A 25,953-nucleotide genomic window follows, 5' to 3' on the forward strand; every position below is an offset into this window, starting at 1 on the left:
TCATGCTGGGGCACTCCAGTGAGACTCTGTAGTATGGCTCATGCATTAGGCGAAAGAATAAAGACAAAAAGGCTTGTGGATAATATAATGAATTTTAATAAATAACAAAATAAGAAATTAAGAAATTCAACAATCACACAGAAGAGAGCCTGTTAACTGTCTATGATTAACTGAATATATATATATATATCCCTCAGCCCACTTAGTGCTAAACCTACCTCTCCCCCAAGGGGGGTACGGGTGGCTCAGTCGTCTAAGGTGACGCGATTCGCTGTGCAGAGTTGCATCCCTTGGGCACGCCAGAAACCTATGATTGTGGGTTTGAATCCCAGTTCGCCCCGATTATTTTTCTAGGTTTGTCAGCACCATATCCGTGACCGTTGGTTTCACCAAAGTGGTCAACATCCATGACCTGCATCACTTCGGGCTTTCCTCCCACATTAAGCTGACACGCCGCAATATAACTGGAATACTGTTAAGAGCGGCGTTAAACTCACTCACTCTTCCCCAAGGAAACTCTGAACAAACTATATTAAAGAAAAAAACCTTCACACTTGCTATTCTGCTTACATGCCAATTACTCCCCCACCAAGCTGCATAACAACCAATTCTACAACTAAATATAGAGGCGTCTTGTTGATGAAGAGTTTGCGTAAATTATCCCCGTACTAGAGGATCGGGAAACCGCTCAGAAGACACTGAATACTGCAGTACTAGGACCTTATAGACCACTAGGCTGACCCTTGACCCAGTCTTGTCATACAGCCATTGGCCAGTACCACTGTTTGCGACCAATCAGGATGTTCCTACTATTTGGTGCTTGATGCATGTCGTGGCGGAACATAAAACATGATGAACATGTGACTCAAGCACTGAAGTAGGAAAACGCCCACCACCAAACAACCAACGGGAACTATATACGTCCGAAACATGTTTTCAGAGAGACCACTGACTACAAGATACATACAACTTCCAGACATACTTATATGAAATTTATAGGATGATTCTTATAGATCTAAAAAAAAAGCCACCCAATGTCCCTTGCCCTATATAATGACCCCAAATTACCTGGTTTCCTACACATGTATAGACTCATCGTCCATCCATCATGAGTACAGTTGGCTGCCTTGTGGTGTTGTCGCTATTTTTTACCAATGAATCAAGCCACAGCCTGGTATTGACAAGAGGGAAACCAACAAATTCTTTGATCAATGAGTGCTCATATTACATCGCACGAACGGAAGTATTACTTGTGCAACATCTGCTACAGTCTTGCAGTCACCTTGTCTACGTAGCAACAGTCGGGTTCACCCAAAGTTCATTCGGGGTAGGGCTTCCATGAGTTTTAGATGGCCTCATTTAATTGCCTGAATTCATGGGTGATGGTGTGTCAATGTGTCAGCTGAATGTGGTATGAAAATTTGCGTGTACTGTAATGTGCTGATGATCCAAGGATCTTAATTGGGGTGGATCTGGACCACGTTGACCACGTCTTGAAACTCTCCTCCTAGAGTTCTGTGCAGTCAATGTGGTACTGGTACCTCTGCCACAGGCCAGCACGATATGAAGATGCGTCACATCCTACACAGTCCATTTTACAGATTTTGTCATACCTCGTTTAAGAATCTTACAATTCCATTCGTTAACCCGTATCATGCGATGAAAGAATACATTTCAATGTCAACCCCCAAATCATGTGACTGACACTGACCTCGAATAATGACACGTCACATGATCAGTATGGACCTGTCACGTGATGAATATTGACTCGTCTGCTAGAAAACAAGATGGCGTCTGGTATGAACAGCTAAGTTACTGTAACAAAACAGAGGATGGTTTAAAGACTTCATAAACTTTGAAGTGAATTTTGGTATAAAAAATGAATGATTACTCTTGACGGGGTAAATATGCAAAAACAAGGACCCTCAGACCCGAGACCTTCATTTACATATTTATCCTTTGTTTACATTGGTTGTACGGCTCCACATGCAGTCATCGAAGCTCTACAGAGAGCTAGTGATATGGTCACTTTGATATATAAAGATATATTGTCATACACCTCACTGTCGCAGTTATAGTAGCATCCCTAAATAATGATGCTAAAACAATCTGTAAGTCTCACAGAAAGGCTTGCAATAGGCCAATATGCTTTGATGTCAGAATAACCGTGTTTGTTTACAAACAAGATAAAAGTCTACTTATGTGATCTGCAAATTAGCTTGTGGCAGTGGTGTAGTGCGAAGCCATCACTGTGCTGGGGTGGGATGTTATAGTTAATTGTTGGATCACACAATGAGTAATGTCTTCATTGGCTGAATACTCTATGCAACTGGACTTTGTCAGCATGACGCATCATCAGAATGAATTAATCACAGTGTATACAATAGAAACTTTAACGCCAGAGAATAATCAATCTCGATTATCCAATGAAACAGATTCTATTGGGAGTAAACAGCAAAATGGTAGTGAAAGTTATATGAGAGGATCGCTGAAAATCAGTGATGACACATATGTTTCCAAAAAGGGTAAGCATGTATACTACTCAAAAGAAGTTAAGGATCACCCAATTCTTTCATAATGGTAAAGTTAATCTGTCATGACATGAGAGATTAACTATAGTAATATGAAAGAATCAGGTGATCCTTAACTTCTTTTGAGTAGTATATAATAAATGCCAAAGTGGTTTGTTGTCAGGAAAATAGTACCTTTATCAAACTGTAAATATATCAAAAGTTTTATCACAATCAGTCTCCATGTTACATGCATATTTATTTCTTGACTGTCCTTAGTACGTTCCCTCCCCCCAACTAGGCCCTATTCACCAGTAATTACCCTGTGATTTGAAACATTTATACTTTAACAGTGTTACCGCTTTATATAACCAATCACATCTCCCTGTGAGTGTAACACATAACAATATCACAATTGATAATTCAAGTGTTCAAGTATTGTGTTCTTATCAAAAGTAAGTAAATGACACACGAGAACTTAACCGAGTGAATGAGTTGGGTTTTACTCTGCTTTTAGCAATATACCAGCAATATCATGGCGGGGGACACCAGAAATGGGCTTCACACATTGTACCCATGTGGGGAATCGAACCCTGTCCTTCGGCATGACAAGTGGATGCTTTAACCACTAGGCTACCCCACCACTCCAGAATTAAACGGAATGGAGTATTGGAGTGCATAATCCCCAATCTCCTAAATCTGTAATCAACGTCACTATGAATTGTGTGAGTTAGATATAATGATATGTTGAGCAGTATTTCGGTTATATCATGTCACGTCAGCTTAACATGGTAAGAAATAAAAGCGATGAAACCCTTTCCATATTCACTACAACTCTGCTTAAAGCTAAATGCCCTGAAGTGAAACAGGTAAAGACGTTTACCACTTTGGGGAAAATTGATGAGCACAGGAATAATGTGACAATTATTTATCTTTCAATCTGATGTTTCGTTTTGGTACAGATGCTAGTATCTTCATTGATACTACATCTTCTAAAATACCACTTACAGAGATATATCATAAGATTCTGGCACACCAAAGGGATGCAACTCTGCATGTCAAATGGTAAACCATTAGACAGCGGGATCATCTGTGCCATGTATTATGTATTTTGTCAGAATGTAAAACGGCACCAAGAAACGGAATGGAACTCAAGCACAAAATTTTCAGTTACCGCAATCTGGTACCCCCTGCAGCCCCTCGTCAAAGTTGGTCATTGGAGGATTTGTCTATTATTCAGCAGCCAGCGCATCATATTAATTAGCTTCCCGAGAGTCTCCTCCTCACTCAGCATACATCCTCCCCACTCTCCCCCAGGTGTCTGACTTAGTTAGTAGATGTCGCTGACATGCTTTGATCGCCCTCCATTAGGGCCGTCATGTCGTCCTCGGTCAGCTTAATGGACAATAATGTAGTGTATAATTTGGTAACATCTAGAAGATAGGTCAGATTTAATCTTATCTTCATAATAGAAGGAGACATAAAATCATTACTATTTGGAGCCATTTCATTAGTATTTTTACTCGATTAGACAATAGAAGCCGCAAAATACTTTCAATAATCCAGCGAAATCTATATTGTATGATTCTGACTTTATCATAAGCATGTGTCCATGAATCAGTATCCAATAGTGAAGACACCAGGTGGTCGGGGAGATTTCCTTTGATGTGATTATCTTGGTGATGTGAGTTGCATCTACAATCTACAATCAAGGATGTTAAAATGTTAATGAGTTTCAGTGTTTAACTTTGAGTGATATTCATGCTTTAGACTAGGCAAGGTAAGGTATTATCAAAGTGTATTTGATGGAATAATAAGCATGTTTATTCTGTCAAATGCACTAAGATGGTATAAAAATCTTATATGCTTGGATATGAGGTGATTGCTAAAGGTAGCCATAATATCAATGCATAATTATTCAAATGAATGATCACTGTTGTAGTGTCTTTGGTAAGATTAAGATATACCTTCACTCAAAATGTCCTTATCTGCAAAGGAGTGAGTGAGTGAGTTTGCTTTTATGCCGCTTTTAGCAATATTCCAGCAATATCACGACGGGGGGCACAAGAAATGGGCTTCACACATTTTACCAATGTCGGGAATCGAACCCGGGTCTTCGGCGTGATGAGCGAACGCTTTAACCACTTGGCTACCCGACCGCCCCTTTCATCCGCAAAGGACAACCTCATAGATTGATATCTGATTTTGGATGTTATTAAAATTTAATGTAATTATTTTCATAGAAGCTGGTAATGGAATTGTCAGCAAATTACCCTAACTGGTTTCTAATGATCTAGTTTTCATATCTGATGAATAGTTTGGATGTTATCAAAGTATTATAAGTTGTAGCAGGATCACGAGGGGTCCCGCATATAAAACCTAATGAGGAATACATGAAACACCATGTACCCTGAGTAGTCCTGCTACAATGAATGTATCTTACTGAATGTTTAAATATGACATTCTAAAATAATTCAAACAAATTCAACATTGATGGAAAACAGCTTTTCAATTGAGCTGATGTTAGCTTGTGATGTCACGTGACTTCCAATGACTCGGAAAAAGTGTGCGGCTTTTTGCTTTGAAGTGGGGCATAAGGGTTTTATTCTGCCTCTCAGAAATCCACATGTAGTCTGTGTTGCTCGTGGCGGGGTATAAAAGATTTATTTCCCCTTTGAGAAATTTATTCCCCTCCAAGGTGGGATAGACAGTATTTTATCAAAATCACTTAGACCAATCAGATCTCATCATTCTGACATGGAGGTATGATAAATTATGATTATTTTCATAGAAGCTGGTATTGAAAATGTCAGAAAATTACACTTACTGGTTTCTAATGATCTAGTTTTCATAATGTAAAACCTAGGAGAGCTTGGAGCCAGTACGCACTACATCTGCAGGGGACAGGGGATGCAATTTCCTGGTTAATCACATACCGGTAAGACTCATATGATCAGAGGGGAAACAGGGCCTCATTGTGGTGACACGTGGTCCAGTGTACAGTGCACAGGTCACAAACCAGGTGAAATTAAGCAACAGTGGTTGGGGAGAATCCTTGGATAGGTGACTCTGTTTGGCAACTTTGCTCCTGAGAATTTATAGGGCTTTGGTCCTGCCCCTTATTGGTTGATTGGTTGGTTTGTTGTTTAATGCCGCACTCAGCAATATTCCAGCTATATGACGGCGGTCTGTAAATAATCGAGTCTTGACCAGACAATCCAGTGATTGATATCATGAGCATTGATCCACGCAATTGGAATCGATGACATGCATCAACCAAGTCAGCGAGCCTGACCACCCGATCCCATTAGTCGCCTTTTACGACAAGCATAGTCGCCTTTTATGGCAAGCATGGGTTGCTGAAGACCTATTCTTATTGAAGCACATGTAACAAATGTGGTGTCTCCTTGGGCAAGTGACTTTGCTCAAATTATGCTGCTGTTCACGCTGCAGTGAATGGATACCCAGTAGGATTAGATGGTAATATCACTGTTCACCTTCTAGAGCCTCACAGGCAGCTAGGGTTGTATGCTCCCCAGGGAGTTGAAAATGAAAAATTGAGTGCTCACTGATCTATTTTTAACGGGGTAATAATACAGCTTTTAAGGTATACATTGCAGATGAAGTTATGAGTTTTACAAGCGGACTACTATCATTATTATCATTGCTTATCAGTCATTTTATGGTACAAGTTGTAGATGTGGAAACAGTGCCCTCCCTACCACTCACTGGTTCAATTCATTGTCACATGGTTTCACATAGTGTTTCCAAATTTGACTGGTGACAGCCTTTTTATCACATCCCAAATTGAATAAATGATTTTGAATATATGTAACTATTTTAAGTTCACCAGGACTGACAGTCCAAGTGTGGAATGGTGTGCTGACCATCATTTATCCATATGTCTGTTTGTTAACTTTTGATTTCCTCATGGAGCTGCCCGATGAGGCTGAAAGGATATGAGGTTTTCTGGAACCATAACAGGACTCAAATTTGTACAGAAGCCTTTTAGGGCCATTTGTTTTGGTTTTTTTCTTCTTGAAATTTCAAGTTATCATCTAGAAATTTCAACTTAGTATGTATATTGAAATTTCAACTTATTATCTTTAAATTTCAACATAACATCTTGAAATATCAAATTAGTATCTTGAAATTTCAAGAAAAAAATAAAATAACAAATGGCCCTAAAAGGCTTCCGTACATATTTGTTCATGGTGTTGAAATAAAAAATAGGCAATTCTTTTATATGAAAAAAAAAATCATTCTAGGAAATATTTAAGAATCTTCTTCTCAGGCACCACAAAGTCCATGTATCTCAAACTGTGATGTGATGTATAGCAGCAAAAACTTCCTAGAAAAAAGTATACATTTGAAAGTTTCATTTAACTTAAAATTACAACTACAAATTACGTTATTAAAACATTACTTGGCGGAAAACAGTCGCAGAAAAACTGCAGTTTTAAGGTCCAAAACATAACTATGCTTCCCGTATTAAACACATCACCATCCAACAATTTTGTTTTCTTGTTTGTGTCATTTATATAGCCACCATAAAAAATAGGTGTATTCTTTCTTTTGCACTGCAGTGTAATTGGATTGAGACCTGTCCATGACTTTGTTGATGTTACAGAAAGGAGATATCTAACATCTCCGAAATTGCTTGACCAAATGAGCTGATACTTAAATGAATGTTTGTCATACTCTCAAATAGACAACATTGCAAAACAAATGAACAGCTGCACTCACCTTACTTGATCAGGCTACAGATTTCACCACCTTGACTTGCCTTGTGATCACATGATACTAAGAAACCAAATCACAGAAATGAACGTCTGGCCTTCAGTGTGCCCCCAAAGTCCTATGCATCTATGTCCAGAGTTATATTGGCCTTTCCTCTTACTTTAAGTTGATACACTGTGAAATAACTGACATGCTGTTCAAAACTGGGTTGAACACAACTCACTCACTCTTGTTACAAACACGTCAAAAATCCTCTCACGGAGACAATGTGTTCTTTGGGAGAAAAAAAGCTACCGTATCTGCTTGTCAAATAGTTCTGTTTTTATATTTACAGATCATTCAAACCTGACTTCCTGCTAGTGAGACAACATGTCCGAGATGCACATGAGGACTGGAGGAACCTGTTGCTAGGCTTCCAATATGGCGGAGTGCCTAGTGTTAATGCCCTCCACTCTCAGTACCAGTTCTTGGACAAGCCATGGGTGGTACGTAATGCAGGAGGGAGGGCCCCCTCTAAGTTCCAAAGATGACCTGTCTTTGTCAACTTGCTGATGGCGTGTTATCTTTTGTAATAGTTTTGGTTGGAATGTCAGGACATGCCACATCAGTTTGTCTGAGTTTTTGACAGGTTATTTGAAGAGAGGGTCACTTTCTGTCCTCCAGTATTTACAAACTCTGGGATCTCAGTTAAAAGTCTTCATGAAAAGCATTGGTTTAAGTAATTATAAATGCTTCGATGAGTGCTATCACAAAACATCTAGGGTCTCCTTGAATGTCCAGACTTTTCAGTTGAAACAGAATCCAAAGCATTGCCATCTGTCGTTATGATCTTCAGGATCCCTTTGAATGTCCAGACTTGAGTTGAGAATCAAAAGCAATACTATCTGTCGTTATGATATTCAGGATCTCCTTGAATGTCCAGACTCGACTTGAGAATCAAAAGCAATACTATCTGTCGTTCTGATATTCAGGATCTCCTAGAATGTTCAGACTCAGAGTTGAAACAGAATCAAAATGATTGCTGTGTTTCATGTGGCAATTTAATGTCTCAAACAAATTATTCATCATTAAGTTGAGAATAAGATAGCACAGACACTATGATCTCTCTTCAAAGCACTTCTATTTAAGTATCAAAAGATAAAGAAGTTGGTATGGTTTGATCATGTGTGTAAATGAAGATTATTGACACTAATAATTCCTCACCATTACTTTCGGTTTTATAAGGAGTCGTTCTTACCGATGAATTGCTATGTATATCACGATATTTCCTGAAAATGTCAGTCACGAGAAGTGATCAGTAAAGCCTTGGAAATCACCAAATGTCTATGACCAGCCTCTTTTCTTCCACCCTCACAAAGTTGACATGCCACGATATAGAGGAAATACTATTCAGAGCAGTGTAAAACAACTCACCCCATCTCCATTTCAGTTTGCCCATTTGATAATGATACAGAAAAGGCTGGGAAAGGAGATGTTTCCACTGATTGAGCAAGCTTACTACCCTAACCACAAGGAAATGGTGAGTAACCTCTGGGTGAGTTTCACATCTTCTCCTTCTCTTCTCTAAAACAGCAGGGGCTGCAGAACCACCTCCCTCTGTCTCCCACCACCACACATACTGCACAGCAGCTAGGACACCAACTTTGTCAGGAGGGTACAGTTCGTAAGGCAAGAGTAACAATCAGTGGTCGTTTTTACCTGAAAATGTTAAGCTGTGACTTGGTTGAAATGTTGCATTATTACAGATTAGTTAAATAAGCACCAATTTATTGTCAAATATATTGTCACCATGTTGCAAAACGAACATATTTCTCAGAAGTTTTTTTCATGGCTTATAAATATGTAACAGAAACATTTTTTCTATATTTATGAGCAGCAGAACCTGTCCCATTGTAATCTATGGTGTTAATGTTTTTTGTATTAGGCCACACCTTTTTTACTTGCTTTACTGATGCGCTGACCATAAATGTTGTTGAATTGGGAAAAAAATAAATCAGAATTTGTTCTCTTTTTTTATCCTGCTGATAGCATATTGCACCAAAAAATATCTTCTAAAGAAGTACCCACTGAACATATATTGAACATGGGAGTCAAAATTGTTCTTTTCCCTGAAATTGATAGGATGATGCATAGATGCACAACAGTATTCCGGCTTGATTGATCAGGTTTGCATTGCTTAAAGCAACAGCTTTATTGCAGGCTACTCCCCCCCCCCCCCCCCCGTTTGACCATTTTTTTTTTTATACTTGTTTTATATTTTTTTATTATATTATATTATTTTTATATCATATTATTTTTATATATATTTTTTTTTTGCCGATCTGTAGTGGTGCTGGAAACTTAAAAAAAAAATTACTTCTTTTTCTTTGTCAACTCCTGAAAGGTATCTTCCCGTAAAAATCTGTAAAGTTAAAAAAACAACTCTTGCACTGGATACTGGAACTACTGTATTCCTTACAGACTGTAATAGTACCAACTGATTATCTACAGATATATGATGATTTAATTTTTGATGATCAAATTCATTGTATATCACACTTTCATGAGATAGTTGATCATCAAGTTTGTGCTATTTCTGCATATCCTGAACTGCTGAACTATGAGCAGAGCTGATGTTTCTGCACAAACTGGTGTTGTAGTTGCAGCCTATGTATGTGCAGTGGTGTGGTGGACTGAGGCTGATGGCTGCTGCAGCTCTCACTCAGATTACATCCTCAACCCCAAGAGAGCTTACTTCCGTAACTGTTCGTGTTTCATTAAATACGACTCTATGCAGTCTCAAACAGACCCTCATTCAGATTAATACTGTTGTATATTCAATGGTGTTTAAAACAAAATATGTTATTTAGAAGATTGAATTTGATTCCTCTTTTTTACTCACTAGAACCAATGGTTTGTGTGAGCTAATGTCATGGTCTCTTGTCCAATGCCTGTCTCTTCATTGTCAGCCCGTGGTGAACTTTGCGATGCCTACATGCCCTCTAGCCTGATGCTGTGGCTCAGTCAAATATACAAGGTTGGCGCAGACTTCAGAAGGCCATGGAATTGGCAGCCTACTTTGATAAGGGCTTTGATTTGAATCTGTCTTGAAAAGGTCTTAAAATGATGTAAACTGTTTTGCAAAGACCTTGATTGGTCAACAATTGTTAATTATTAATTATTGTTAGAATTATGTTTTCTTTAAATAATGTATAATGACATCGTTTAACAAGAGATTAACCCCTACTCAAACAATAACACTGGTAAGTGACCTTGAAAGGTCCATATTGCCTTGAAAAGGCCTAAAAAAGGCCTTAAATTTGGTGGCCCAAGTTTTGTATGAACCATGCCATATCCAGGAGGCTAACTAAGACAGTCATGTCAGTATTTAACACTTTGTGATCTCCATTAAATTGATTCAAATGCACATCAGAGGCTTGCTAGCTTAAAAAGTCAGGCAATGTATTATTTGTAGTTTATGTATCATGGCAACTCTTGTCAAAGTACAGTGGCAGTGGGGAAAAAGGTCAGTGACATATTTCTTTCTGTATGTTTCCGCCTGTCTGATGGGGCATCTGTGTAGATTCTCACGTACTATATTTTAGGTGGTCAGACTCTTTGACTTGGTTGATTTAATATCACCAAACCCTGGCAACATGGATCATTGCTCATAATATCAATCACTGGATTGCCTGGTCCAGACTCAGTTATTGTTTGTTCTAGGGCTGGGACGAGTCCAAATTTACTACCCGGGTACCCACCCCCCTATTACCCGACCCTACCCGGGTACTCGCTGTAGGTCTCAAGGGGTAGGTACAAACTGTCCGATTGGGAAAAGTTTGACCATAGCTGTGATAAAATGTGTTTAGATACATGTATGAAACGATCTGGTGTATACACTGAAGTTGACTGAAGTTTTATTTTTATTCAAACATATAAAAGTCAGAAGGAATGGGCGTAGTCGTCAGGAAGAACTGCGAACATTAGTGACTTGTAGTTTAAACATAGTTTTAGATACTTTTTGTCATTAAACAATATATCACGTGACTAACCACGGGTCCGGGTAGTCCTGTGGGTACCCGGGTCCTACTCAGTACCCACCCGACCCGAGTACCCGAGTTACCCATCCCAGCCCTAGTTTGTTCTGCTGTCACACAGCTGGAATATGTATACACTGCTGTCGCAAGCTCCATCGTTCATACAGTTTGGCCCTCACTCTGTGAAGGTTCAATAATACTCCAATGAATTGACATAAGGTGAAGGTCAACACTTACCGGGGTAATTGATGGTCTCTAGGTATTGATGTTGGTACCAATACTTTGATATACAGTATTCGACGTAATAAGCGCCCAGGGCGCTCTCGAAATTAGAAATAGGTGGCTCTTATTAGAATATTATTTTGGTGAAAAAAACAGAGTTGAAAGATAAATTTCGTGGTTTATGCTGACAGCCTGAAGTGTTTATGTACGACAGATATATTTTTCCAGAATTTAATTGCCCATAATTAAGGGTGCATATAACACACGAGTGCGTATTATACGCGAATAATGAAGTCTTGTGTACATTGATCAATCGGAAGGGGTGCTAATTGGGATTGTTCACTAGCCAATATATTCGCAAATGTTGCCGTGGGCGCTTATTAGAGCGGGGCGCTTATTACGTCGAATACGGTATTCATTAATAACTTGTCAGTATGTGGTTGTTCTTTAATAATCATTTGGACTATGCTATCACTGTCTGGGTAATATCTAATAAAATTGACAGTCCTAGACTCTAGGTGAGCTACAGAGCACCAATGGCCTTTTTTCCCAAGTTTATTTATTTACATATTAAGATGATATTGTATATTGTTTCCCTGTTTTAGGCTGTTATATCCTTGCATGATACCATGATGTACCATATTTTCTTGAGTATGGTGCTCACCCGAGTATAATGCACAACCCCCTCAAACAGATTCAGTATTTGGAAAAAAATAATTGAATATTATGTGCAGAAAAAAATTACAACGTATCCCTTCAGCGAATTCCGGTAAACGAACGGGTGATGAGAAACTTGGTCAGTACAAATTTTAAATTAGAGATAAAAAAATCACCAGACATGTTGACTTACCATTTAAATTGTATTTTTTGTTCTGCTAGGCATTGTTTTACATCCAGGAATTAAGATTGCCTTGTGTATTTTCTCATAAACTAAGCCAGAAACAACAATCAGCTGTACACACGTTTTCTTGGAATTTACCGGTGATTGGGTCAAGACACACCCAATGATATAACTTTACAGGATTTTAATGCAAGGATCGGCAAAAATTGTATCTGAAACTATTTTTTTTATCAGGAATGATATATTCCAATATCTTGTTATTTTACTTGCAGCTTTTACTAAATATATTTAAAATAATTATAACCCTAAGTGAGCAGCTGATCGCTATTGCCTGTTATTATTTGTCACATGGAACCAGTTTGACCAGTCACCGTCAAGGCTCCCACGCACATGATCGCGAGAACTGCCTGTTGACATAGAATCATCAAACTATAACAAGTATGACTTTTAATGAGTCAAAGTATGGCATTTAAGATATATGTATCCATTCTCTGTCAACTAAAGTTCATTTCAAGGTGTCAATAGCGGTAATCTGATCATGGTTGCTGTTCATAATGGTGAGTTGTGCGATCTTCTGATAGCTTCACACATGATTTTGCTAAAATTAATTAATAACAATATTAATTGATAACAATATTAAAAAGAATTTTTAATAAAATATATTAAATAAGTTACAAACATAAGTCCAGATATACAAAGAACACTTTTTATAGCCAGACTGTGTAATTACATGATTAATTTGAGTACTTCAGTATGGATTTGTTGACATGGTATTTCCGGTGTTACTTGTTCACGGCAATGTCTTTCCGTTGGGGAAAAAAACATCAAAACTCATAATTGCTTGTATAATGCGCACCCTCTTCTACACAGCTGTGTTGTTGTTTTTAAAAAGTGTGCAATATACTCAAGAAAATATGGTAATCAAGATTTTTTCTCTATCATGTCATACTGACTGACATATCCTTGCATGATATCATGATATAGCAAACGTATTTCCCTATGGTGTCATATTGACTGACATATCCTTGCATGATACCTTAATGTAATCAATAGTATTCCCTATTGTGTCATATTGACTGACATAGTCTTGCATGATACCATGATGTAATCAATATTATTTCCCTATCATATCATATTGACTGACATATCCTTGCATGATACCATAATGTAATCAAGATTATTTCTCTATTGTGTTATATTGACTGAAATATCCTTGCATGATACCATGATATAACAAAAGTATTTCTCTATCATGTCATAGTATCTGACATATCCTTGCATGATACCATGATGGAATCAATATTTTTTCCCTATCATATCATATTGACTGACATATCCTTGCATGATACCATAATGTAATCAAGATTATTTCTCTATTGTGTTATATTGACTGAAATATCCTTGCATGATACCATGATATAACAAAAGTATTTCTCTATCATGTCATAGTATCTGACATATCCTTGCATGATACCATGATGGAATCAATTTTATTTCCCTATCATATCATATTGACTGTCATACCCTTGCATGATACCATGATGTACCGGTAATCAATATCATTTCCCTTTGATGTCATATTGACTGTCATACCCTTGCATGATACCATGATGTACCGGTAATCAATATCATTTCCCTTTGATGTCATATTGACTGTCATATCCTTGCATGATACCATGATGTAATCAATATCATTTCCCTTTGATGTCATATTGACTGTCTTATCCTTGCATGATACCATGATGTAATCAATTTTATTTCCCTACCATGTCATATTGACTGTCATACCCTTGCATGATACCATGATATAACAAGATTATTTCCCTGCCATGTCATACTGACTGACATATCCTAGCATGATATCATTATATACCACAATTATGTCCTTATCATGTCATGTTGACTGACATAGCCTTGCATGATATCATGATATACTAATGAATTAATAGCTAATGTATTTTTGCATGATATCACATGAGTCCCAGACCATTTATCTTTTCATGCCATGTAGGATGATGATATGTGATATACCAAGGTTATTTCCATATTGGCTGATATCTCCTTGCATGGCATCATGATAGCAAGGTTATTTATTTATCTTTATAGGTTGATATAACCTTGCATGAGGTCAAAACATAGTTTGCTATCATGTAATATATGCTGAGATCCACTCATGGTTCCATAATACCATGGTTATATATCCTGGTCATGTAATGTTATAAGGCTTGCATGATACAATGGTCTATTAAGATTATTACTCTATTATGATAACCTTGCATGATATCAAGATGTTTTTTCCTATGATGAAATAAAGGCTTATATATGCTTGTGTGATACCAAAACTTATAATTTCTGTATCATGCACTGCTGGTTGATACATCTCAGCATGATGCCAAGATGATCTCTCTAACCTGTAATATTTAAGCTGGTACATCCATGCATGACAACAAGATTATTTGACGATCATGCATTATGACCCGATATATCCATGCATGATGCTATGCTTATCTCACTGTTATGCATTATGGACAGAATATATCCTTGCTTGATACAAAGATTATTTCTCTATCAGGATTTATGAACAGATATATATTTGCATGATACTAAGAATATTTCTCTATCATGCATTATGGACAGATGTATCCTTGCATGACACCAAGATTATTTCTCTATCATGCATTATGGACTGATATATCCTTACATGTTACTAAGAATATTCCTCTATCATACATTAGTGACAGATATATGCTTGCATGATACTAAGAATATTTCTCTATCATGCATTATGGACAGATATATCCTTGCATGATACTAAGAATATTCCTCTACATCATGCATTATGGACAGATATATCCTTGCATGATAATAAGAATATTCCTCTACATCATGCAATATGGACAGATATATCCTTGCATGATAATAAGAAGATTCCTCTATCATGCATTATGGACAGATATATACTTCCATGATACTAAGAATATTCCTCTATCATTCAATATGGACAGAATATATCCTTGCCTAATACATATATTTTTTTCTCTATCAAGATTTATAGACAAATATAACCTTGCATGATACCAAGATTATTTCTCTAAAATGTTAACCTTGCATGATACCATGAATTCATTATTAAGTGATATGACACTACATGACATATTGTTTTCATATTTCTTATGATTTGTAGTCACCATGTTTTTGTCCAACATTGTTACCAGAAAAGCTCTCTTGGGATTGTGTTTTAATTGTAATATATCATCACCGGAGTTATTAAAGATTTAACAAACTTGAATGTTACGGAAACTGTTTGGAGTTGAGAAGCAGTGAAACAACCATTGTTTTGGCAAATCATTCCTACTCGTACCTCACAATTGATGTGTTTTGTGACAGTCTAAACTATGGCACACCTGGTGATTTGTCTGTTATGAAATCATCCATTTATAGCATGTTTTCACACACACTGACAACAGAATTGGTTTGTTTATATTTTTCCGTATTTTTAGTATTTATGATTTGAAATCCAATATTTAAGTGTCAATCATTCCTACTTTCAAGTAGCATCAGAAAAAGGGAGATAACTCTGTCATGAATAGTTTCACTTTGGATTAGAACAATTTTGTTGCTTGGTATGAATGTGAACTAGCTTTATGGTTACTTAATGTTAGATATTTGTTGATATTGTGATTTGATAGTTTTTATCTTGCTTGTTTACAACCCGTTATGCTATGATTAGGAGATAAATATTGTTGTGTGTTTTCAATTTAGCGGTTTCAATCGTAGATTCAATACCTGTAAATTTCATTCAAAATCAAACGTAATAGCGTGAGGTTTTGAATTTGAAATAGTTACTTGTAGCAAATCTATGTTTGAAACCTCTACATTGAAAACACACCAGATTTATCTCCCTTCTACCATGACAAAATGACAAAACAAATGCGAACTCTTTAGCTATAGCAAAAATGATTAGTGATATGGCATCGGTTGAGCCTATTATTTTCAGAAGGATAAAAGGGCAAATTCAGGGATCATCGAAGAACGGTTTTAATCTGCATACATGTTTTGCATTTTATCCCCAAAATATAACTTTCACCATAACACTTGAACAACTTCAAAAAGACACAATAAATTCGCATAGTCAGATGTCTTGTAAGCATTATTCAAACTGACATCCCAAGAGAAAAGAAAGCGACCTTTGTGATGTTTTGTTCTAAACTAGACACCACTATCATAAAGTCATAAAGTTCTAAAGAAGGGCAGACGAAGCATTGTGACACAATGTAATAGTGTAGCACCAAATGCCAAGCTGTGTTGATGATACTGAATTTTACAATACTTTCTCTATGTATTTGTTCTTCAAGTTTTCCGTCTGAAATATATTGTTACACGTGATGTAAATAATGTATGATCTACAACACGTTAATTAACAATATCAAAGAAGTGAGATCTTTATTTAAACTTTAAAAAGTGCTTCTGAATATATATTTTCTTTCGCAGTTAATGCCCTCATCAGCAAGATCATTGTCTAATGTAGATTAAAGTGATACCTCTGGCAAAACATTCAGAATGCAGGATTCTAAAATGTCATGGTAGAATGTTGATGTGGCTGATTGTTTATTGTCACGACACTTGTCGTTTTATGCTTTTCTATTCTAACTACGCAATATTTGCCTTTTTCACTTTTATTACATGTTTGATATTTTTATGCCAGTTTTCATATGATCTTTTATATTTACTTTTATGATAATCCTTATTTATTATACATATGATGTACATTTAAAGGTCATACTTTCACATAACAGTAGCAGTTTTAGAAATGTGGTGATTGTCACCTTTTCCTATGTTCATAATGTTAGCTCTGGCAACTCGGTGAAATACCACAAGCTCCATTAGCCAACATTTAAGATGTTATACACAATTAAACTTGTTACAAACTTTTCTGTATTTCAAAATAATTTCTCCAGTGTTACATATGGCAAACTTATCCAAATAAGGAACAACTAACAAGAACTAAAATAAATAAACACCTGAATGCTCTTGTTAATTTACATTGTCATTTTATGTTGACAAAAATACAAATTGCTGCTAAGTGTTGTTAAATCGCAAGATGGAATGAATAATGTCCTTGAAAGATCAAATTTCTAGATAGGAGTGTGTTTCAGTAATAAGACCATTGTCCCACACACATAATATTCATTTAGAGTTACATTTAAGTGGCAAATGACTTGACCGCTTTTATACTAACTGTTTTCTCAGCTTGTACTTTTCTAGAATAAACAACACACCAAGATAAGGTATTCTTACTGTTACATGTTAGTTGCTGATTAAATTTAGAGTTACTTGGGCACTTTGTTTAATAGAATGGCAACATGTTTTTTCTAAGAGAGGTAAAATATGGACAGATTAACAGAAAATGATGGTACTTGTTGCTCTGAATGGCGCTTGGCATTAAGGGGATAAAACAAGGACTGGTTGGTTCGGAGTCAGGATGCAGTATCTGAGTGTTGTGTCCATGTCATGTTGTTAGGAAATTTATGATTATATCAAAAGATGTTTGTTGTTTAATGCCGCACTCAGCACTATTGCAGCTACAGTCAAATCTCGTGAATCTGACACTCGTTAATCCGACAATCGGCTTTATCCGACACAAATGATGGGAAACGATTTAATCAGTGCTATTTAGACCCGTTAATCCGACAGTCTCACACTCCGACTCCGACACACCTAATTTGCGACGATTTGCTGAAATCACTCATTAATCAGTCTTGTTAATCCGACACAGTGATCAGCGTACTCCGTGGTCATCTGTCCGCGAGTACACAGCCCCGTGTTTTGTTGCGAGACTAGTGGGTGAGTAGCTGCATATTTCAATGGCTGCAGTGGTTAAACTTTAGTGGTTGCATGATTAGAAAACATATTCCGCTGACAATGTAACACAACAATATGAATATTTCATTTTTCCTTTTCCAACGTGTTCGTTTTATTATCTATCATGTAGTTGTCCAATTTTCGATCACGAACGTTTATACTACCTAATTTCATACTCGTTAATCCGACATAATCATATGCAACCAACAATGTCGGATTAACGGAACTTGACTGTATATAATTGTCATTATACAAATGAATCTGGACTAGACACACCAGAGATTGACATCAAGCACACAGGTCCACATAATTTTGATTCAGTGACATGCAAACAAACAATTCAATAACCTTAAACCCCTTTTTACCCTTTCTCACCTCCACAATAGTGTATTGGGATACAAATGTACCTCGGATAGAGTATAGCAATACATTTTATATCATGTAGTTCATATATCAAGAGAAAGTAAATACAACCTTTGTAAAAAATTAAACTTTATTCAGCAATAAATTGCATTCACATTTAAACAACGGGAAGCAACCACAGTTGACGTCACAGGAAACAGCTGATCACATGTTTTTGCAAATGGTGAACGGAATAACTCGCTGTTACAGTTGTTTATTTGCCTCTTTCAATAAAGGTAGATACTTGTTCACTATCAATTTATGAACTTTGCAAAACGTACGTAATAGCTATTGGCGATTTCATCTGTGGATTATATATTATAGCTGTGGATTACATGTATTGTTACATGTAAAGATTGTGGAGTTTATGAAGAATGATAAACTTTGAACATTCAATTTAAAACTTATTATCGGAAGTAGTAACATGCATAACATTTTTTTAATAATGACAACATTGGTGTATAATAATAACTTTATTGATAATTTATAACAATAATGGTTCTAGTTGTGGCAACTTCCAAATTTTCGGGAAGTTGTAATATATCGGACCGTCATTCAGGCGATGTTTCTGACAGATCACGATCTGAAAAATACTATCATGAAAGTGTATCCCGTGCATAAGCCGATTCTACAGAATCTTTTTTCTGGTCCTCAAAATTCAGCTTATCTGCGGACATATACGGTATTGTACAATATGTCAAGCACACATTTTTACTGTATTTACATTAATTATAGTTTCCTCATTAAATCACACTTTATTCTTTTTTTTTCAGATTATTATCAAACATAGTGTGTCAAAACAAAATATGATATTGTATTCAACATATTAAACACCCAGGGCACATAAACATGTCTAATTATTGATGCTAAAGACTACTTTTTATAATTTTGATAAGGTTAAAATTCTAAATGCCCTAGTTTTGATAAAACCTTCTCAAACCTTGTGATGTGAAGATCTTGATCTGTTTTGTTTATAAAAGACGCTTGGATGTGTTTTCAAAACATTCCATTGGATGGGAACATGATGCTTAAAATGTCATGCATGACAAAACCACCTTTTAGTCGTAACAGACCAACTGATCATTATAACATTAGAATGTGTTTATTTGTCTATTTTTTATTAGAGAAATAAAGTGATCAACTAATTTAATTAAAATATCAAAAAGAAGTTTTTTTTCTCCATTGTTCCAAATATTTGTTTCCATAGAGCCATATAACCAAGAAATGTAAACAAATATGGCCTTTTGTGTGTAGTCAGCAGCTATTATCTTGAAGAACCTTGCACTTACATGTCCATGGCAAATTCTGACTTATGATTGGCTAATCATCGATATGTTGCTCTGTCCAATCAGAGCCAGCATGCTCGGTCATGATATACTTTTGTGACATGACACATGACAGGAGTCATGGTAAGCAAGTATGTCCTTTGTTCGTGTATTACTCATTCACATCATACATGATAAGCAGTCCATTAATCATATAAAACACTTCATATGTACACTAATCAAACCAAACAGCCAACACATCAACATTTTCACAAAGTCACCAAGTGTGGATTTGCTGGCACCATGTCATCACTGCAGAGCAAGTCAGTAGCACATTCACCATTTTGACCAGTCCAGGTTTTTCTGTCTTAACATTGGCTACAAAGCTATGATGCCATTCACACACATCGTTTGTGATGAAACAGTGGTACTTGACCTTGATTTTGATTGGCTATGCAAACATTTCTTGTTTCCGATCGGCTGATCAGCATGTCAGGTTTGGAAACTTTCGGATCGTGCGTCTTTGAGGTTTTGGTATCCATCTCCATGACAGGGCGATGTGACTGCACAGCTGAGTCCATAATGTACCATCTTCCCTGACTTCTCCTGTAATAGGAACATATTCAAATAAACATAGAGAAACTCATTGCCACCCTTATGGATTCCAGGATGGAATTGGTCCAAAGGAACATAAGAGGTCATAATATATCAGGTGATAAAGCTCAATGATTGCTTGATTGCAATATCAACTTGATTGACTGTTACAGACTGTTGTTTACAATCTGCTGTCATAATTAGATGAAATATTGCTGGCATGAAAAAAGGATGAAACAGCTGATGAGGGGGTCACCCAAATTTGTAAAACATATCAATGACTCAGTGCTATTTTTTTCAAATAAAAAAATAATTTTATTTTTTTTAGGGATTTAGGAACTGGTCTCTATTATGGGGATATGGGCATGGGGATAGGGGGTTGGGGTCATGAAATATGTTGCATAAAATGGGGGGTTACATCAAATGAAAGAAGTATACTCCATCCTCTATTATCCAGGGAGTTATATCTTCATTTCATAATGATTAATACCCTGGACCCATTCATCACCATAGCTTGTTTCAGAAGTATAGGGGGGCATGGGTGGCCCAGTCGTCTAAGGCGCTGTGCAGAGTTGCGTCCCTTGGGCACGCCAGTAACCTATGATTGTGGGTTCGAATCCCGGTTCTAGGTTTGTCAGCACCATACCCGTGCTCATGGGTTTCACCGAAGTGATAAACGTCTGAGACCTGCATCACTTCGGGCTTTCCTCCCACATTAAGCTGACACGCCGCGATATAACTGTAATACTGTTAAAAGCGGCGTTAAACCCAACTCACTCACTCACTCACTCAGAAGTATAGCGAATAGGACCACAGTATTTATCATACCAGAATGAAGATTTAACATTGGATGATTAACTTCTTATTTCGTAAAATATGTTTTGTTATCTAGTAACATAACATGGTCTAAGCTATGAGCATGATGAGATTGGAACACATTGTAGTCATGGCAACTAGTATCGAATAATAAGAGGACTTTACCTGTGATGAAGATTGGCCTGTGTGTCTGTTGATGTTGTTGGCCATATGATTGTCTACCAGGGTTTATACCACAGAGTCCGTCACTCTCCCAGGAGCTCACTGTGATCTCAGTCTCATTACCCAGGAAACTTGGCATCTATGTCATAAACATTGATGTTCTTTATACAAGAAATAAGACATGAGACATGAGAGTCACACCTTATTAAGAGAATAACATCAGAGACTTATGGAACTATGGATCATCAGTTGGGGTGAATTAATTTTGACTGTTCTGAGCCATGTAAATACTTTCAACAAATGAATGAGTAACGAATGAGTAAATGAATAAATAAATTCCACCATTTTACCATTACAAGATCATCGTTCATGATCATGGGGGGTACTGTATGATGGATAGACTAGGTTTGGGTAGATGGGTGGTAGGTAGGGCAATTTACTACCCCGGTACCCACCCCCCTATTACCCGACCCTACCCAGCTACCCGCTGTAGATCGCTGTTGAGTCAAGAGGTAGGTAAAAACTCTGAGATTGGGAAATGTTTGACCGTAGTTCTGGCAAAGTGTATTTAGAAACACTTATAAAACGATCTGGTCATGCATACCCTGATGTTTACTGCATGAAGTTTTATCTGTTTTTCAAACATATACCATATTCGACGTAATAAGCGCCCACTCTAATATGCGCCCGCGGCGATATTTGCTAATATATTGGCAAGTGAACAATCCCAATTAGCATCCCTTCCGATTGATCAATGTACACAAGATTTATTCATTCGTGTATAATACGCACTCGTGTGTTATATGCACCCTTAATTATGGGCAATTAAATTCTGGAAAAATATATCTGTTGTATATAAACAGTTCAGACCGTCAGCATAAACCACGAAATTTATCTTTCAACTCTGTTTTTTTTCCAACCAAAATAATATTCTCATAAGAGCACCCAATTTCTTATTTTGAGAGCGCCCTGGGCGCTTATTACGTCGAATACAGTACATATCAGAAGGAATGCGTGCATGGTCAGAAAGAAATGGGAACAGTGACTTGTAGTGTGACCATAGAGTTTTAGATAAGTTTTGTCATTAAACAATATATCACGTGACTAACCACGGGTCCGGGTAGTCCTGTGGGTACTTAAAACTTAAATGAAAATAATCTAAGCAACAAGCAGTGACAGAATATTGACAAACAGATTGTTTTCAACATTCCAGTCATTGATTGGACTGCTGTCACAGCTGTATCGGGAGTGATGGGGGTAACAGACAATTCAGTTATACTAGGTATCACAGCCTTCACTGAGGCAAATGTTTAAACAGTAACTAAAGGGAGACAACTTTCAATGACAACTTTCTCAGTTACTACCAAATCAGAAGGACTTCTTTGAGAGATATTTAGAGTGATTGAGTATGGTTTTACGCCGCTTTTAGCAATATTCCAGCAATATCATGGCGGGGGACACCAGAAATGGGCTTCACACATTGTACCCATGTGGGGAATTGACATTGTCTTCGGTGTGATGAGCTAACGCTTTAACCACTAGGCTACCCGACCGCCCCGATGCATTTGGAGTTCTTAGTAAGGATAAGATATATGGATGTACAACTTCTTACTGTATACCGCTGTATATAAATCGACTCAAACGAATGTAAACAATATTGAATAAAATTTTGAATAACATTAATTGAATAGATTACAAACATAAGTCCAATTATACAATGAACACTTTTTATAACCAGACAGTGTAATTACATGATTCATCTGCATATTTCAATACAGATTTGGTGACGTGGTATTTCCAGCGTTACATGTTCACAGTAAAGTATTTGTGTTGGGCAAAAACATCAACACTCTTCAACCCTAGTATAAGACGCCCCCCTTGAAAGCCCCCTAATTCTAGGTACGAAAAACTCGCCTTATACACAGCGACATGCAGTCGTTACAATTAGGAGCAATGTTCCTGTGTAGGTTCTAACACCAGTATCATTTCACTGGCTTGATCACAGTGTTAGAACCTACTCCATAACGTCGCTGCCATTGCCGTAGGAAGTTGTTCATGAATCTCAATCATCTTTACTGAAAGCAGAAGCAGTGAGTTCTCACCTTGTATGAGTGAAGGATATTAAGGGTGAAGGTCGACTTGGCAGCTTCTAGATCATTGTCAGTGGTCCAGTTGGAAGGAATCGCCTTCACCGCTGAAACAATATAGCCAGGCTTTAAATCTCACTATATCCTACTATGTAGTCTGCCATACCGACCCTGATACAAATTTATCCAATACAGCCCATGCAAGTCTATAATGTTTGGCAAGTCTAGATTACTCAGTATCAGGAAAATGAAGAGCCTCTGTGTTCCTTTTGTATAATATTTTATTAAGATAATTTAACAACTGTTTTTTCTGTAAGATATATTTATTTCAGAGACTAGGTGTAAATCTACCTATGTTGCCCACTATATACCATTGTCAATATGGAATAAGACCTGGCCCTGATGTCTAATGCTTATTATTAGGGTACTTATTATTGCAATGGTTGTTTGATGGTCTGTTTGATGGAGTATTTAATTTGTTTAAGATGGTATTTTTTAAATCAAATTGAATAAGAACACAAAATGTCTTGTTTGATAGGCATTACTTAGAAGTTGACGGATGACAAGGTAGACACAATTTATGGAAAAATACTTCTTTCATACTGTAAAGGCGACGTTTTGGAATAGATCCTTATACCGTTGTCAAGCATGACTTAATGAGGTACGCAGTTCAGAATATATACCGGTATAGTAGGTGGAGGATTAACAGTAGAGGATTAACAGTAACAACAATAGCATACATGAGTGGGTAATGACAACAGAAGGATAATACTGTATAGTATAATACTATAATACTATAATACTATAATACTATAATACAGGGGTATGCCGGGCAGCACACTATGCAGAATAGTTCCTATTCCTTACCAAAGTCGGCTTGACAGAAGTACTCCCTCAGAGACAGGAATTCGCACATGCATCCTTCTGTTTCCATGACAACTGACAGCATTGCCATCACGAACAATACAGCTGGTGAAAACTCCATTTTTGCTGAAAATAGAGGACATAAAATACACAAACTTATCACAAAATTCCCATACTCATTTAAGAATAATATAGAAAAACACTCACTCACTCACTCACTCACTCACTCACTCACTCACCCATCCCCCACTCACTCACTCACTCACTCACTCACTCACTCACATTGTAAATAACTTCCTCAATGTACACATGATAGCCTGAAAGCTGTCGCGATACCCAATATCAATTAATAAAAAAAAATAATTTAATCAAAGGTGAATCTTATATGATGGCAATTTTGAAATATTAAAGTTAAAAATCCAGCGTTATCTTGGTTCATGATACACTAAAACCTGAAACCTGCTATACAAACAACATGATTACTGTAGGGAGGCAAGTATGGAGGTATGGAAGGGACAATTGCCATCTAAACATGTTTATTGCAAGAAAAAGCCACACAGCTAGAAAATACATTAACCGAGACTAGATATCTAAAAAAGAAATCACACAAAAAAAGTTTACAACCCAAGACTGAATGTTCAACATTTGCTTTCAGTAAAGGCATTGTTATCCCATATTTTCTTGGGTAAAGTGCACACTTTTTTCCCAAAAATTCACAGCTCTGTAGAAGTATAATGAGTTTTGATGGGTTTTTTTCCCCGATGCAAAGATATTACCGTGAGCATGTAACAACGGAAATACCATGTCAAAAAATCTGTACGCAATGTAATCTTGTAATTACACTGTTTGGTTATAAAACGTGTTCATTGTACATCTGGACTTTGTTTATAACTTATTTCATTAATTTAATTCAAAATTCCTTTTAATATTGTTTTAATTAATTTCGGAAAAATCGGGTGTGAAGCGATCGGAAGATCACACAACTCACCGTTATTAACAGCAACCATGGTCAGATTACCGCTATTGGCACCTTGAAACGAACTTTAGTTGACAGAGAATGGATACATATATCATAAAAGCCATACTTTGACTAATCAAAAGTCATATTTGTTGTAGTTTGAGGATTCTATATCAACATGTAGTTCTCGGTAATTTCAAGGAAGTATATGGACATGGTGAGACTTATCCTACATACCTTCTGTTGAGTGAGTGTCCTGGTTCCACTACTAACTCATGAAATCATGTCTCCGTATTTATAAACCTGGCATAGATGGCAGCACTTCCTGGGTCACACCACCGCCCACCTTCCCTGCCTTTCCATTGTGTACATCACATATTTGCGTATGTGGTATTTGAGTGGGGGAGAGGGGGATGTGATTGGTTGTGAAGTCTCGGAAATGTCCAAGTGCATATAAGGAGGGTTCAGAGGAAGGGGGCAATGTACTTTAGCAATAACTCTTACATTTATGAAATGTCTAAAAATGATAATAAAGATGATGATGAAATTTTGATTAAACAAATATGTTTAATAGCACTTGGTATATAGGTAATATGAATCTATAACTTTTATTT

General features: G+C 36.8%; 2 protein-coding genes across 5 annotated transcripts in view; one reads left to right on the forward strand and one right to left on the reverse strand.

Moving 5' to 3' along the window:
• The window catches only part of LOC124134910 (synapsin-like), a 143,035-nt gene that overhangs the window by 86,179 nt on the left and 30,903 nt on the right, over nt 1–25,953 (forward strand). For 2 of the 4 annotated variants that reach the window (XM_048396866.1, XM_048396865.1), the window contains exons 6-7: nt 7,585–7,735; nt 8,680–8,784. In XM_048396866.1, coding sequence (XP_048252823.1) covers nt 7,585–7,735; nt 8,680–8,784 — 256 coding nt within the window. The remainder of the gene's footprint in view (nt 1–7,584; nt 7,736–8,679; nt 8,785–25,953) is intronic. The other 2 variants (XM_048396868.1, XM_048396867.1) reach the window with 1 other exon arrangement.
• On the reverse strand, nt 18,671–25,734 carry LOC124134931. Its single transcript, XM_046500035.2, has 5 exons — nt 25,577–25,734; nt 24,385–24,507; nt 23,533–23,624; nt 21,434–21,569; nt 18,671–20,464 (listed from the first exon to the last, which is right to left on the reverse strand). Exons 2-5 carry the CDS (start codon nt 24,500–24,502, stop codon nt 20,343–20,345), a joined length of 468 nt encoding a protein of 155 aa, XP_046355991.2. The 5' UTR covers nt 24,503–24,507; nt 25,577–25,734; the 3' UTR covers nt 18,671–20,342.

The sequence above is a fragment of the Haliotis rufescens genome, unplaced genomic scaffold (genome assembly GCF_023055435.1).
Source record: "Haliotis rufescens isolate VD_foot unplaced genomic scaffold, xgHalRufe1.0.p SCAF_16, whole genome shotgun sequence".
Lineage (NCBI taxonomy): Eukaryota > Metazoa > Mollusca > Gastropoda > Lepetellida > Haliotidae > Haliotis > Haliotis rufescens.

Bases quoted from the DNA above. Each gene is read 5' to 3' on its own strand.
- LOC124134931 (XM_046500035.2), bottom strand. From the start codon at position 24,502: ATGGAGTTTTCACCAGCTGTATTGTTCGTGATGGCAATGCTGTCAGTT. The intron at 21,570-23,532 runs GTGAGAACTCAC...TTTATGACATAG, and splicing joins ATATCCTTCACTCATACAAG to ATGCCAAGTTTCCTGGGTAA. The intron at 20,465-21,433 runs GTAAAGTCCTCT...TTCCTATTACAG, and splicing joins CAGGCCAATCTTCATCACAG to GAGAAGTCAGGGAAGATGGT.